This window comes from Hyla sarda, chromosome 7 (genome assembly GCF_029499605.1).
Source record: "Hyla sarda isolate aHylSar1 chromosome 7, aHylSar1.hap1, whole genome shotgun sequence".
Taxonomy (NCBI): Eukaryota; Metazoa; Chordata; class Amphibia; order Anura; family Hylidae; genus Hyla; species Hyla sarda.
In genome coordinates, this window is record NC_079195.1 from 31,969,423 (window position 1) to 31,982,914 (window position 13,492).

At 42.4% G+C, this 13,492-nt stretch overlaps 1 protein-coding gene across 2 annotated transcripts in view; it reads left to right on the plus strand.

The window, feature by feature from the left end:
* The first annotated feature begins 729 nt into the window (after nucleotides 1-729).
* Nucleotides 730-13,492, plus strand: part of LOC130281651 (C-type lectin domain family 2 member A-like) — a 56,670-nt gene continuing 43,907 nt past the window's right edge. Inside the window, exons 1-2 of one of the 2 annotated variants that reach the window (XM_056529099.1) lie at nucleotides 730-938; nucleotides 2,323-2,367. In XM_056529099.1, the coding sequence (XP_056385074.1) occupies nucleotides 770-938; nucleotides 2,323-2,367 (214 nt within the window). In that variant the 5' untranslated portion in view covers nucleotides 730-769. The remainder of the gene's footprint in view (nucleotides 939-2,322; nucleotides 2,368-13,492) is intronic. The other variant, XM_056529098.1, reaches the window with a different exon arrangement.

A 13,492-nucleotide genomic window follows, 5' to 3' on the forward strand; every position in this document is an offset into this window, starting at 1 on the left:
TTATTCATAGCAAATCTGTAATACAGCACAGGTATACCCTGCTTGTTCTCTATACTAATTCCTTTATGATATCAAAATTCTTGAAAACTCTTTATGTTTGTGGCCTTTAAAGGGGTATTCCAGGTAAAAACTTTTTATATATATATCAACTGGCTCAAGAAAGTTAAACAAATTTGTAAATTACTTCTATTAAAAAAGCATAATCCTTTCAATACTTATGAGCTAATGAAGTTGAGTTGTTCTTTTCTGCCTAATTGCTCTCTGATGACACGTGTCTCGGGAATCGATCAGTTTAGAAGCAAATCCTCATAGCAAACCTCTTCTACTCTGTGCAGTTGCCGAGACAAGCAAAGATGTCAGCAGAGAGCACTGTTGCCAGACAGAAAACAACAACTCAACTTCAGCAGCTGATAATTATTGAAAGAGTATTAAGATTTTTTAATAGAAGTCATTTACAAATCTGTTTAACTTTCTGGAGCCAGTTGATTTTTTTCCCTGAAATACCCCTTTAATGTTTTAAGAATTGAAAATGTGGTGTGAAGATTTGAAAACATCATTTGATCATTTCCAAATGATTTCTGCACCCAAGTATCTGGAAATTTTTTCAAGTTTTTCTTTCTGGTGTTCTATATACTCAGGTGGATACTTTGTGAACCCCCTGAAAGCCCTGCATTTTTTGAATCTGCTTGCTTTCAGTTTCGTTTCTTCAAGCTGAGCTTCTTTTATCGTCAGTTCGTCAGCCCTAGGCGTGTCCTCTGTACTGCCTATAATGTTAACACAAGGAAATAACTCCCAGCAGAGAGGTTTGGTGCAGCATGTAAGATCACAGCTTTATATTTCAGAAGATATTTCAACATCATCAAATTTTCATAACATAATGGGGGCTCCTGAAGAAGACGAGATGCTTGGTTTACCAGTCATAATCCATAAAAAAGATGGTAAGAACCACAGACTCAGGTTCTGTCTTCTGTTACTGGTGTTATTTCTGCTCCTGTCCTGTCTCCTGTGCTGCCCTAAGAACAGGAATATCTCTCTGTACACAGCCCCTCTCCTCCCTCCCCACTGTCTCCATCTCTCTCCCCTCTGTCTTTTCCTCTTTCTCTGTACACAGCCCCTCTCCCCCCTCCCCACTGTCTCTATCTCTCTCCCCTTCCTCTTTATCTCTCTCTGTACACAGCCCCTTTCCCCTCTCTCCCCTTCCTCTTTATCTCTCTCTGTACACAGCCCCTCTCCCCCCTCCCCACTGTCTCTATCTCTCTCCCCTTCCTCTTTATCTCTCTCTGTACACAGCCCCTTTCCCCTCTCTCCCCTTCCTCTTTATCTCTCTCTGTACACAGCCCCTCTCCCCCCTCCCCACTGTCTCTATCTCTCTCCCCTTCCTCTTTATCTCTCTCTGTACACAGCCCCTTTCCCCTCTCTCCCCTTCCTCTTTATCTCTCTCTGTACACAGCCCCTCTCCCCCCTCCCCACTGTCTCTATCTCTCCCCCCTTCCTCTTTATCTCTCTCTGTACACAGCCCCTCTCCCCCCTCCCCACTGTCTCTATCTCTCTCCCCTTCCTCTTTATCTCTCTGTACACAGCCCCTCTCCCCCCTCCCCACTGTCTCCATCTCTCTCCCCTCTGTATTTTCCTCTTTCTCTGTACACAGCCCCTCTCCCCCCTCCCCACTGTCTCTATCTCTCTCCCCTTCCTCTTTATCTCTCTCTGTACACAGCCCCTTTCCCCCCTCCCCACTGTCTCTATCTCTCTCCCCTTCCTCTTTATCTCTCTCTGTACACAGCCCCTTTCCCCCCTCCCCACTGTCTCTATCTCTCTCCCCTTCCTCTTTATCTCTCTCTGTACACAGCCCCTCTCCCCCTCCCCACTGTCTCTATCTCTCTCCCCTTCCTCTTTATCTCTCTCTGTACACAGCCCCTCTCCCCCCTCCCCACTGTCTCTCTCTCTCCCCTTCCTCTTTATCTCTCTGTACACAGCCCCTCTCCCCCCTCCCCACTGTCTCTATCTCTCTCCCCTTCCTCTTTATCTCTCTCTGTACACAGCCCCTCTCCCCCCTCCCCACTGTCTCTATCTCTCTCCCCTTCCTCTTTATCTCTCTCTGTACACAGCCCCTCTCCCCCCCTCCCCACTGTCTCTATCTCTCTCTCCTTCCTCTTTCTCTCTCTCTCTTTACACAACACCTCCCTCTCTACTGCCTCATCTCTTACATCCCCCTCTGATTCAACCTTCAGAGTCCACAAGCTACAAATATAATAGACTCCACTATTATTTATGGTTCTCTGTGTTTTTTCTTTGTTACAAGTGCAACTTTTACTTTTTATGCAGGCTATCATAAAGGAAAACTAGAGTTTTTCCGCTACTATAAAGCAGGTAAATACCTTTTTATAATTTTATATTGTTTGGATGTGTTTTCTCTGAATAATAAAGGATGACTTCAAAGTTATTCAAGGGGATGACTGATAGTCCAAAAATCTCTCCACCGTGATGATCACTGCTTTCTATCACATATCTCTTTTGCTAAGAATGTCCAGATGTATTTATATCATATATTTAACTGATATTAGCTTAGAACAAATCTGTTTTGGCTACAAATACTGACATAAAAAAAAAACCCAGCCTTTTAGATACCCAGGATATGGGTACATTTTTGTATTTGTGTTATTGCCTCAATACCCAGACCCCCCTGGTTCAGTAGAAACTAAGATCACAATAGAACCCTATTGTGATCTAAGTCCAGCTCAGATGAATCGGGGGGAAGGCCTAATGTTTTTATGAACATAAGAATGCGCTTTTAAAAGTGACTTACGGTATGTGGGGTATTCATTGGCTTCGAGACAACTTTTAAATAGAATTAGAGAAAAACAAAAGAAAGCTTAAAAAAAAAAAAAAAAAAAGACAATTTCTCTGTAGCTGCAAAATGTTGCTATAAATGAGAAAAGACAATCTATAAACATCAAGCCAACAAACATTTGTCGTCATCTGAATCTGCTGACTCTCCAGAAAAAGTGGCCATGCTGAGAGTGACAGCTGCAGAGCTATAGATGAGAGGACACTGATCTACAGGGGACTTTGGCTTCTTTTACACACCTGTATTATGGACAAATGTAAACTATTATTTTCTTTATTATTTTTGTAAAGATGGCTTCCAAAACTATCTTCTTCCCTATTCCAGTTAAACCTCTTTCTTGTTTTGCATAACTTCCCTTGAGTTGTGTAAATATTGCATGACTGTAGCTAATTTGCTATGATAAGAACTTTTTAACCCCTTCCCGCCACAGCGATTTTAGTATATTTGCTTTCGCTTTATTTCACCTTCTTTTATTTAATGCCTCACCTCCCCCCTTTTATTGACGGGGCTGGAGGCCGTGAATAAGATAACATAGGCTAACCCTGGGCCCTTCCCATGCTGTTTAACACTTCCTGTGCCTGATTCGTGTATTTAGAAAAAGGCTGAAAAGGACTATGGAGATAAAAAAAAAAAAAAAAAAGGTATATCCAGAATCCAGATGATTAGCCTTGGGCCTATTTACACCACTGTTTAGCTGTTCACAGGTCTGCTTAAAGGGGACTTTCCACAATCAAAACCTACCAATTTCAAATGTGAAACCTATCAACTTTAACCTCACAACTTACCACCAGAGGAACCAGAAAGCTATCGCCACTCCTAAAAAGTAACTAAAGATCTGTCCCTGTGTTGTCTGGGGGACACTAAAGACTGGTGCAACTTCCTAAGATTTGCTGAGTGCCAAATCTTGCTGAGGCCCAACTTCATTGATTGCAATACTACGTTTTTTTCTCTATAAAGCTAAAATATGGAAATCTTTAGTCAGAGCATTCCAAGATGGTGAACAACACGATTATGCCTCTCACCTTGCCAGAATGCCATCGGTTCAGCGGGATCTTCAAACACCACTGCCTGACAGTGATGACTGCTGGCCTCTGAAATCATTGACAGTTGCCACCCCTCCTCAGCTGATAACGTCTGAGAACACTACACCTGTGAGTGCTTCACCAGAAAGACATAGCCAGGGATCCCCATTTGCAGACCTGGCATTCACTGGGTCAGATACTACTACATTGCCAGAAGACCCTTCAACAGTAAGGCCACACAGACTGCTTCCACAACTGCCTCTCTACCAGTGGGCTGAACACTCTGCTCCTCTCCCGTTGCCAGTTAAAGGACAAGGTCCAGAGGCTGAGACATCTCCATTTGGCTGTTTGGGGACAAGCTGCAGATTTAAGACCTTCAGACAAAGCTGACAAACCACCTCCATCTCTAAACTTCCATCTCTGGCGGAGGTTGAGGGAGTCTCCTATCCTGCAACTTATTCTACGGCTGACTGCGAAAAGCACTATATACGACGGTTGGCACGACCCCCGTCCATGTGAACCCCAATTAGAGAGAGGAGGAGAGCCACCTCTCAAATGGGATAAAAAGAGGCAATGGATTACTCCAAGACTGCTGCAGAGGGAGGAGACCTTTGTAAACCAAAGGGCAGTCAAAAGGGACTATTTGCCAGCTACCCGCCACAACTTAAAGGTAGGAGAACTTGTAGATTTTATACATACGCCATTAAATCACTAGCTAGAAGGTCCCTATTTTTCCCTCATTGATCAACTGCAGGGAGTAGGAGTTTAAATACAGCACTGAAGAAGCTAGCTGACTTCTGCACTCAACCTGCAAACAGTCTATATGCTGGATGCTAATGGATTGCCAGGACTCCTAAGCTCAGACTTTTAAAGTGGTTCTCCCCTGGGAAAAAAAAATTTAATCAACTGGTGCCAGAAAGTTAAACAGATTTGTAAATTACTTGTATTTAAAAATCTTTATCCGTTCAGTACTTCGCTGCAATATGCTCCAGAGGTAGTTCTTTTCTTTTTGAATTTCCTTTCTGCCTTACCACATTGCTCTCTGCTGACACCTCTGTCCATTTTAGGAACTGTCTGGAGCAGGATAGGTTTTCTATGGGGATTTGCTCTTACTCTGGACAGTTCTTTAAAATGGACAGAGATTTCAGCAGAGAGCACTGTGGTCATGACAGAAAGGAAATTTAAAAAAGAAAAGAACTTCCTCTGGAACATATAGCCGCTAATAAGTACTGGAAGGATTAAGATTTTTAAATAGAAGTACTTTACTAATCTGTTAAACTTTCTGGCATCAGTTGATTTAAAGGAGTATTCTGGGTTTATACATCTTATCCCCTATCTCAGTACAGCCCCCAGCATTCTGTGCTGGGTGCTGCTCCCAAGATGGGGACGGGACCTCACGGTCATATCCCTTGTCACGCCACACCCCCCTCCATTCATGTCTATGGGAGGGGGCGTGATGGGCGCTCCCCCCAGCGGGGGGACCCCTGCGATCATACATCTTATCCCCTATCCTTTAGATAGGGGAAAAGATGTATAAACCCGGAATACCCCTTTAAAAAAAATCCAGTGGAGTACCCCTTTAACTGCTCAATGAGCTCTCAGTGCACAGGCTATTCTGATTTTTGTCTCAGACAGATAGTAACCAATCTTAGCTCAACTTTTGTTTCTTAAAATGAGCTTTAATTGGTTGTTATCTGTCTGAGATAAAAATTAGACATATTTTTGTCTAAAACAGATTGATAAGTCTGGGCCAATAACTTGGCTGTAAATTTGAACTTTACGAGACAAGGTAGAACCCACAATGTATTCACTGCTAGGAGGCACACACCACGTCACGTGGTCATGTAAGCGATGAAGTCATTGGTTGCTTATAGTCTGGGCTTTCTGCAGCACAAAATCAGGACCGGCCTCAGGGTTACACCTTACTATAAACACAAACTTAAAGCCTAGCACTAGGAACAGGGGTTAAGGGAAAACTCTGACAGCTATGGGCATTGTGTGGGATATAAAAAAGAAATATCTGCTTACTTTTAGCACTTCCAATGTGCCCCCGGTGTCCTGCTTCGGTCCACCGCAGCGATTGTCTTTTTGAGCTACAGCATGACGTGTTATCCATACAAGCACCTGGCCTAATGTGTCATACTTTCTGCTATGGGGACTAAAATGGTGTAAAAAAGAAAAGTTTCAAAAATGAAAATGTTTTTTTTTTTTTTAAAGCCCCTCCCCCAATAAAGATTTAAATCACCTCTTTTCCCAATTTTAATTAAAAAAAAAGCATAAAAAATGATAAATAATAAACATATTTGGTATGGCCAAGTGTGTAAAAGTCTATAAAACTATAAAAATATAATGTTAATGAAACATCCTGTACAGTGAAAGACAAAAACCTAAAAAAAAAAAAGTCAAAAATTTTTGCTTTTTGGTCACATTACAATATATAAAAAGCAAACAAAAAGTCACATATAAGCAAAAAAGGTACTAAAAAAAACTACAGATCATGGTGCAAAAAAAATTAGCCCTAACACATCCCCCATATACGGAAAAATTTGGAGGTTAGAGGTGGTCAAAATTGGGCAATTTTAACCGTACTGGTTTTGTAAAAAAAAAGTTTGAGATTTTTTAAAAGCAGCACACTAATAGAAAAGTATGTAATCATGGGTATTGTTACACACTGCGCTCCGGCCACAAGCACCGGCCGTGAGCGCAGTGTTCCTGTGTTCCCGTCTGCCCGCGGGGCTGGGATTCGTATCGCGGGACGCACCCGCATGAGAATCTCAGCCCAACACTCGTGCGCGTGAAGGAGCTCTGAAATTTAAAGGGCCAGTGCGCCCATAATAAGTTGTTGCACCTGACACCACATTATAAGTCGCAGGGACCTCCCACACTTCCCTGCCGGATCTTCAGTGCCATTTGCCTGAGATTAAGCGTTCCTTGTTGCCTATTGCCTTGCCCATGTATACAGACCTCCCAGGGACAGAATCTACCCCTTGTCTGTTCCTAAAACCCAGGCCATGTCTAACTACATTCAGGAGAACCTTCAGAAGGGACTTATCAGGAAGTCCTCTTCTCCTGCCGGAGCCGGGTTCTTCTTCATAAAATGATGGGTCTTTGCGTCCTTGCATCGACTACCGAGGACTGAATAAAATTACAGTAAAGAACCGTTACCCTCTTCCTTTATTCTCAGTTATTTGATCGTCTACGAGGTGCCAGGATTTTCTCCAAACTGAATCTTCGTGGGGCCTATAACTTGATTCGCATACGAGAAGGGGACAAGTGGAAGACCGCGTTTAATACTCGAGACGGACATTTTGAGTATCTTGTAATGCCATTCGGTCTATGTAATGCTCCAGCAGTCTTCCAGGAGTTTGTCAATGATATTTTTCGTGACCTCCTTTACTGTGTCGTTGTCTATTTGATTGACATTCTTATCTATTCGCCCAATCTCCACACTCATCGCTTCCATCAGCGTCTCCGAGACAACCAACTCTATGCAAAACTTGAAAAATGTACTTTTGAAAAGACCAGCCTTCCGTTTCTGGGGCACATTGTTACCAGTCAAGGTCTTCAAATGGATCCTAACAAGTTATCCGCTGTACTGGAGTGGCCTCGACCTTCTGGTTTGAAAGCGATTCAGTGCTTCCTTGGCTTTGCCAATTATTATCAGCAGTTTATTCCTCACTACTCCACCTTGGTTGCCCCCATCGTTTCTTTTACCAAAAAAAATACTACTCCGACTACAGTTAGTCTTCCTTCGCTTCTGCTCCGGTGTTGTCAAGACCTGATCCAGACAAGCCATTTACTTTAGAGGTAGATGCATCTTCAGTTGGTGCAGGAGCAGTCTTGACACAAAAATCTTCCAAGGGAAGAACTGTAACTTGCGGATTTTTTTCTAAGACCTTCTCTCCAGCACAGAGAAATTATACTATAGGAGATCGCAAGCTCCTGGCTATTAAGTTGGCCTTGGAAGAATTGCGTCATCTCCTAAAGGGCTCAGTGCATCAAAGAACTTGCTCTATCTACAGTCTGCCCATCGTCTCAACCCTCGACAGGCTCGCTGGTCCCTGTTCTTCTCCAGATTTGACTTTTTTTTTCATTTCCTTCCAGCGGAGAAGAATCTTTGGGATGATGCTCTATCTAGATCTTCTGAAGTACAAGACCTGGAATCCAATTTTCAGCATATTGTTCCTCCTGATCGTCTCATTTCCACAGTGCCACCAAGTCTTCAGCACCTGCCTCCTGGGAAGGCTTATGTATCTCCTCGTCTGAGACTCCGAGTCTTGAAATGGGGTCATTCCTCTCTGTTGGCCGGTCATGCCGGTATCCGTAAATCCTTGCAACTCATTTCCTGACAGTATTGGTGGCCAACTTTGAAACAGGATGTCGTTGAAATTGTTCGTTTCTGCCCAGTCTGTGCCTGGGACAAAACACCATGTGCCAAGCCTGCCGGTCTACTACATCCTTTGCCGGTCCCTGAGCTGCCCTGGACTAACATAGCAATAGACTTTATTACTGACCTTCCTTTTTCTAGCGGCAATACGGTCATCTGGGTTGTTGTGGACCGATTTTCTAAGATGGCTCATTTTGTGCCCTTGCCTGCTTTACCATCTGCACCTCAACTAGTCAAACTGTAACTTTCTCATATCTTCCGTCTCCATGGATTGCAGACACATATTGTCTCTGACCAGCGAGTCCAGTTCGTCTCCAAATTCTGGAGTGCGCTCTGCTCACATCTTCAAGTTAAATTGGATTTCTCCTCTGCCTATCACCCCCAATCCAATGGTCAAGTTGAGAGGGTGAACCAGGTCTTGGGGGATTATCTTCGCCACTTTGTCTCTGCCCGCCAAGACGACTGGGCCGATCTACTACCCTGGGCTGAGTTTTCTTACAACCATAGGGATTCCGAATTCACAGGAACTTCACCTTTCTTTGTAGTCTAAGGGCTTCATCCTCATCCTCCTCTTCCCTTGTCTTTTTCTTCTTCCAGTGTTCCTATGGCTGATGAACTAGTGCAGAATTTCGCCTCCATGTGGCAGAAGACTCGTCTCTCCCTTCTTTATGCTACATCCCGTATGAAGTCACAAGTGAACAAGAAAAGACTTCCTCCTCCTGAATTCTCTCCTGGGGATAAAGTGTGGTTGTATTCAAAATGTATCCGCTTTAAGGTACCCTCTTATAAACTGGGTCCACACTATTTGGGTCCCTATAAAATTAAAAGGCGACTTAATTCCGTGGCGTATTCCCTCCATCTGCCCTCCTCTCTCCGGATCCCGAATTCATTCCATGTCTCCCTCTTGAAGCCTGTTATCCACAATCTTTTTTTGAAAAAGGACTTCTCGCCTTCCCCATATCTGGTACCTCTGATGTTTTTTGTTGTTAAAGAAATCTTAGACTCCAAGCTGGTCAGAGGAAAACGCTTCTTCCTTGTGGATTGGGAGAGATGTGGTCCTGAGGAAAGATCTTGACAACCACAGGACAACATCCTGGACCAGGATCTTCTCAAAAGATTCCTGAACCGCAAAAGGAGGCGGAGACTAAAAGGGGGGTGGTACTGTTACACACTGCGCTATGGCTGCAAGCACCGGAGCTCTGAAATTTAAAGGGCCAGTGCACCCATAATTAGTTGTTGCACCCGACACCACTTTAGAAGTCCCTGCACCTCCCACACTTCCCTGCCGGCTCTTCAGTGCCATTTGCCTGAGAGAAAGCGTTCCTTGTTGTCTATTGCCTTGCCCGTGTATCCAGACCTTCCAGCTACGTTTTTTGACTACGAACCTTTGCCGCCTGCCTTGACATTCTGCTACATTTGACTATGCTACTGCCTCATCCTTTGGTACCTCGCCTTGCCCAGTGTGGTCGAGCCGTGTTGGGGGTAGTGACCTGGGTGTCGCCTGCCACAGCAAGCCCATCCTGCCTTGCGGTGGGCTCTGGTGAAGACCTGTGGCACCTTAGACTCTGCTCTCCGATACGGTCAGAGTCATCAGCCACACAGGTAGAGGATCCACATCCTGCTCTATGACAGGTATCATTTTTAATGTTTTGATCCACAGAATAGAGAAAACAGTTATTTTAACCGTGAAGTTTAAAGCGTGAAAACGAAACCCCCCAAATTAGCAAAATTATGATTTTGGTTACATTTCCTTACACAAAATATAATTTTTCGTGGTTACTATACATTTTAGGGTAAAATGAGTGATGTCATTTCAAAGTAAAATTGGTCGCACAAAAAACAAGCCCTCACATGGGTCTGTGAATGGAATCAAAAAAGAGTTATGGATTTTAGAAGGCGAGGAGTAAAAAAACAAAACGCAAAAATAAAATTGGCTGTGTCCTTAAAGGGTTAAATAATGTGACCTTTTAACAAATTTATTTTTTATCCCAGGCTTTATTCCCGTGGTCCGGTGGTTTGTTCTTGTTTGGCCCCAAATCCATTCTGGGGTTGTTTTGGTTGTATTTGACGAATAAGACAGTGGTTGGTGACAAGATAGGGACAATAATGATACAATACAGATGAGACTTTCCTGTTAGGACTGTGGTGGTATCAACCTGACGAGATGATGTGGTAGACGTGACACCTAGAGATGACACTGAAGATGAGGGTAAAAAGGCAACAGAAGGATAATATGTAACTATTATTACAGCTACATATAGGAACTCTGATCGAAATCAGTAAATTTTTCTTTTTCGTCTGGCCCGGACCATTATGAAGAATTCTCCAGCCACAACTCTTTGCGGAATCTGCCATGCAAACATTTTAGACTTCTGGTTCCAGCACAATTCTCCCCTCTATACAAACTATTACTATGCATTGCACCGCACAGTAATAGTGCCCACTTTGTGTCTTTTCACATTACCCCCAATAGCAGGCCCCTCACATTGCCCCTATATATCAAATGCCCTCACTTAGCCCTCATATTTCCTCACATTGCCTCTATATTCAATTACATTGCTACAATATTCCATCACATTGCCCCTTTACAGAAGACCCCCCCCCCCCCCAAAAAAAAAAAAAAAAAAAAAAAAACACATCACTAACCTTTAGTTTCCCTGAAGCTCCAGGCGCCCCTCTCTGTGTAGCTCCTATTCTTTCTGTGCAGGAAGCACTACATGAAGTGGTAGTTACAGCCGCACACAAAGTTTAAAGCTGCGTTCGCTTGGGGGTCTGGGGCATGTGTCCTGGATCCCCGGGCGGCACCCTCATCCACTGAGTACTCTAGATCGGTGCCTACCTCGTCTATAAGGTGGCATAGTCACTGCTATAGGACCAGTCCACTTTGCTTTTGTCCCTTAAGCATCCACTTGTGATTGTATTACCCCTGTAGTGGGACACACCAAAAAGGATGCAGCTTGTTGCCTGGACCTGGAATATTATAGTTGAAGGCAGACTCCCACTGGAGGTGTGAGAGCTGCTGCAGGGTGAGGTTCCCCCTATCCTGGCCAAGGCTAGATCCTAAATGTAACATCTTCTTTAGGCTGGAATGGAGCTAGTACAGCCCTTCGCCTTAAATTGGCTAAATGGTGGACATGTGACATATTACCAGTTCTTGTACAGAAAGCATTGACTCTTGAAAAAAGAAAGTTAACCCCTTAGACTTGTATAGGCCCAGCGCATGCAGAAACATGTAAACCTATACAGTACATATGTATATTACCTATACATTTAAAGACGTAGGGGGAAACTAATCAAGAGTGGTGTAGGTGAACATCTTTTTAACCCTTTTAATTTGTGTGGTTAAAAGCGTGTACGTGCGCCAAATTTATTAAATGGTGCAGGGCATGTGATAAATATGGTGTGGTACACATTTCTTACTTCAGTACTCCACTTTGTATGTGCCTCCTCTGCAAGGTTTCCTGTGACTTTTTAACCCGTGCGACAAATGTGACTTTTTAAAAATGCTATTCACAGTCAGTTTTGTAAGCAAGTCAAGGTTGATTTGCAACAAAATGTGTGATAAATCGATTTGATAAATTCCTGACCGCTGCAAAAAAGTTAACCAGACTATGGCAGACCTACACAACTTTAGAAAAAGCTTTTTTTTTTTTTATAGCAAAAGTCACAATGAAAAGTCTCTAAACAGAAACTTAAACAAATTGTGCAACAAATCTACACCACAAAAAGAGGGTAAAAACTATGATAAATCCCCCCCCCCATAGGCCTGAGATTGAGCCAGATATGTATGAGGCTACAGCCACCTGATCAGTGCTCAGAGTAGCAAAAGGTAACCCCTCTCTGGGACACCACACATAAGGGAGCCTATTAGACCTGAGATGTGGCTTCTGATCACATTAAGGTACAAATCATTGATTTTTGGGCATTGTCTATCTAGTTGTAAAAAATTTTTATTGTGGGTAATTATTATTTTTTTTTTTTTACAGATTTCTCGCAACTGGAACATCATTTTCTTCTCTAGGCCATTTCATGAACAAGGCTTACATTCATGGAAGAGGATCTTAAATTACTGTCTAAGTCGGGCATGATAGTTTATAGAATAAGCATTTGGCATAATGGCAGATAAGTTGAAAGTTCTCCACACAGTACTAAACTATAATATGGAGAAGGTTGATCAAGTGGAGAAGGCATGGTGTGTCCTTCATAATTATGTCCGAGACCATGATGGCTTGGGTGTTGATTCTGAAGATTGTCTTGCATTCTTCACTACCCTGATCATCTGGAATATATTTAGGCCCTACTTATGTAAATTATATGTGCGGGATCATTTTGATAATTATTTTTTGACTCGTAAAGGTTATGTGCAAGATCATTTTGATAATTATTGGTTTTACTCCTAAAGGTTTTGTCCTGTAGCAAATAGTGAGTATTTCTTGAAGGAACCAATAAACCATTTTTTTCATTTGTTTTGTATGAAGGGAAAAAAATACAAAAACTCATTTTTATCACAGTAAAATGCAAATGTCTAAAACAAAATGTTATATTTTGAAAAGGAAAAGCTAAATCATCATAAAACAAGCGACTCTCTTTGGCTGTTAATACCAAATTACAGTATGTAACTTACTGCTGTGTCTTAAACTTTCACAGAAAATATGCAAAATCATAGAATGTGCATTCTATCCTTTGATTTTGCATCCACATCACTGGTTTAATATGGGTACCCTAAACTACTGTACAGAAAATGTGTAAATGTACAAAAAATACACCACCAAAAACAAAAAATTATAACTTCACTCTTCGCTGATGGGGTAGATGTAGCGAAGCAGTAAAGTCCTGATAACATTTAGACTCAGAGTGTAAACAAAGTGTAAATATGCATATCTGATCCTTACAATCTGTACAGATTGCCAAAAAGTTATTTTTGGTCAAGTTAAAAAATGGAGTCATAGTCAAGTTTAAGAAGAAACTTACTGTCTCAATGCTCTACATGGGGCAAGAAAGAGCAGCTCATCAAAATACTCATACTTTTTTGGCTTTACTAGCTCCCTTACCACTTAGACCATGTTTAGTACTTTCCGTGCTAAAACGGTCTTTCACTGATAGGTCAACAATAATGTGAATTTGGGATGAAAAATAACAATGTTGAATAATCCAACAGGTTTATTGATCAATTATTATGAGTAACTGAGCATAAAAACACCTGTTTTGAAGCTTCATATCATTTGGAAAAAATTAAGA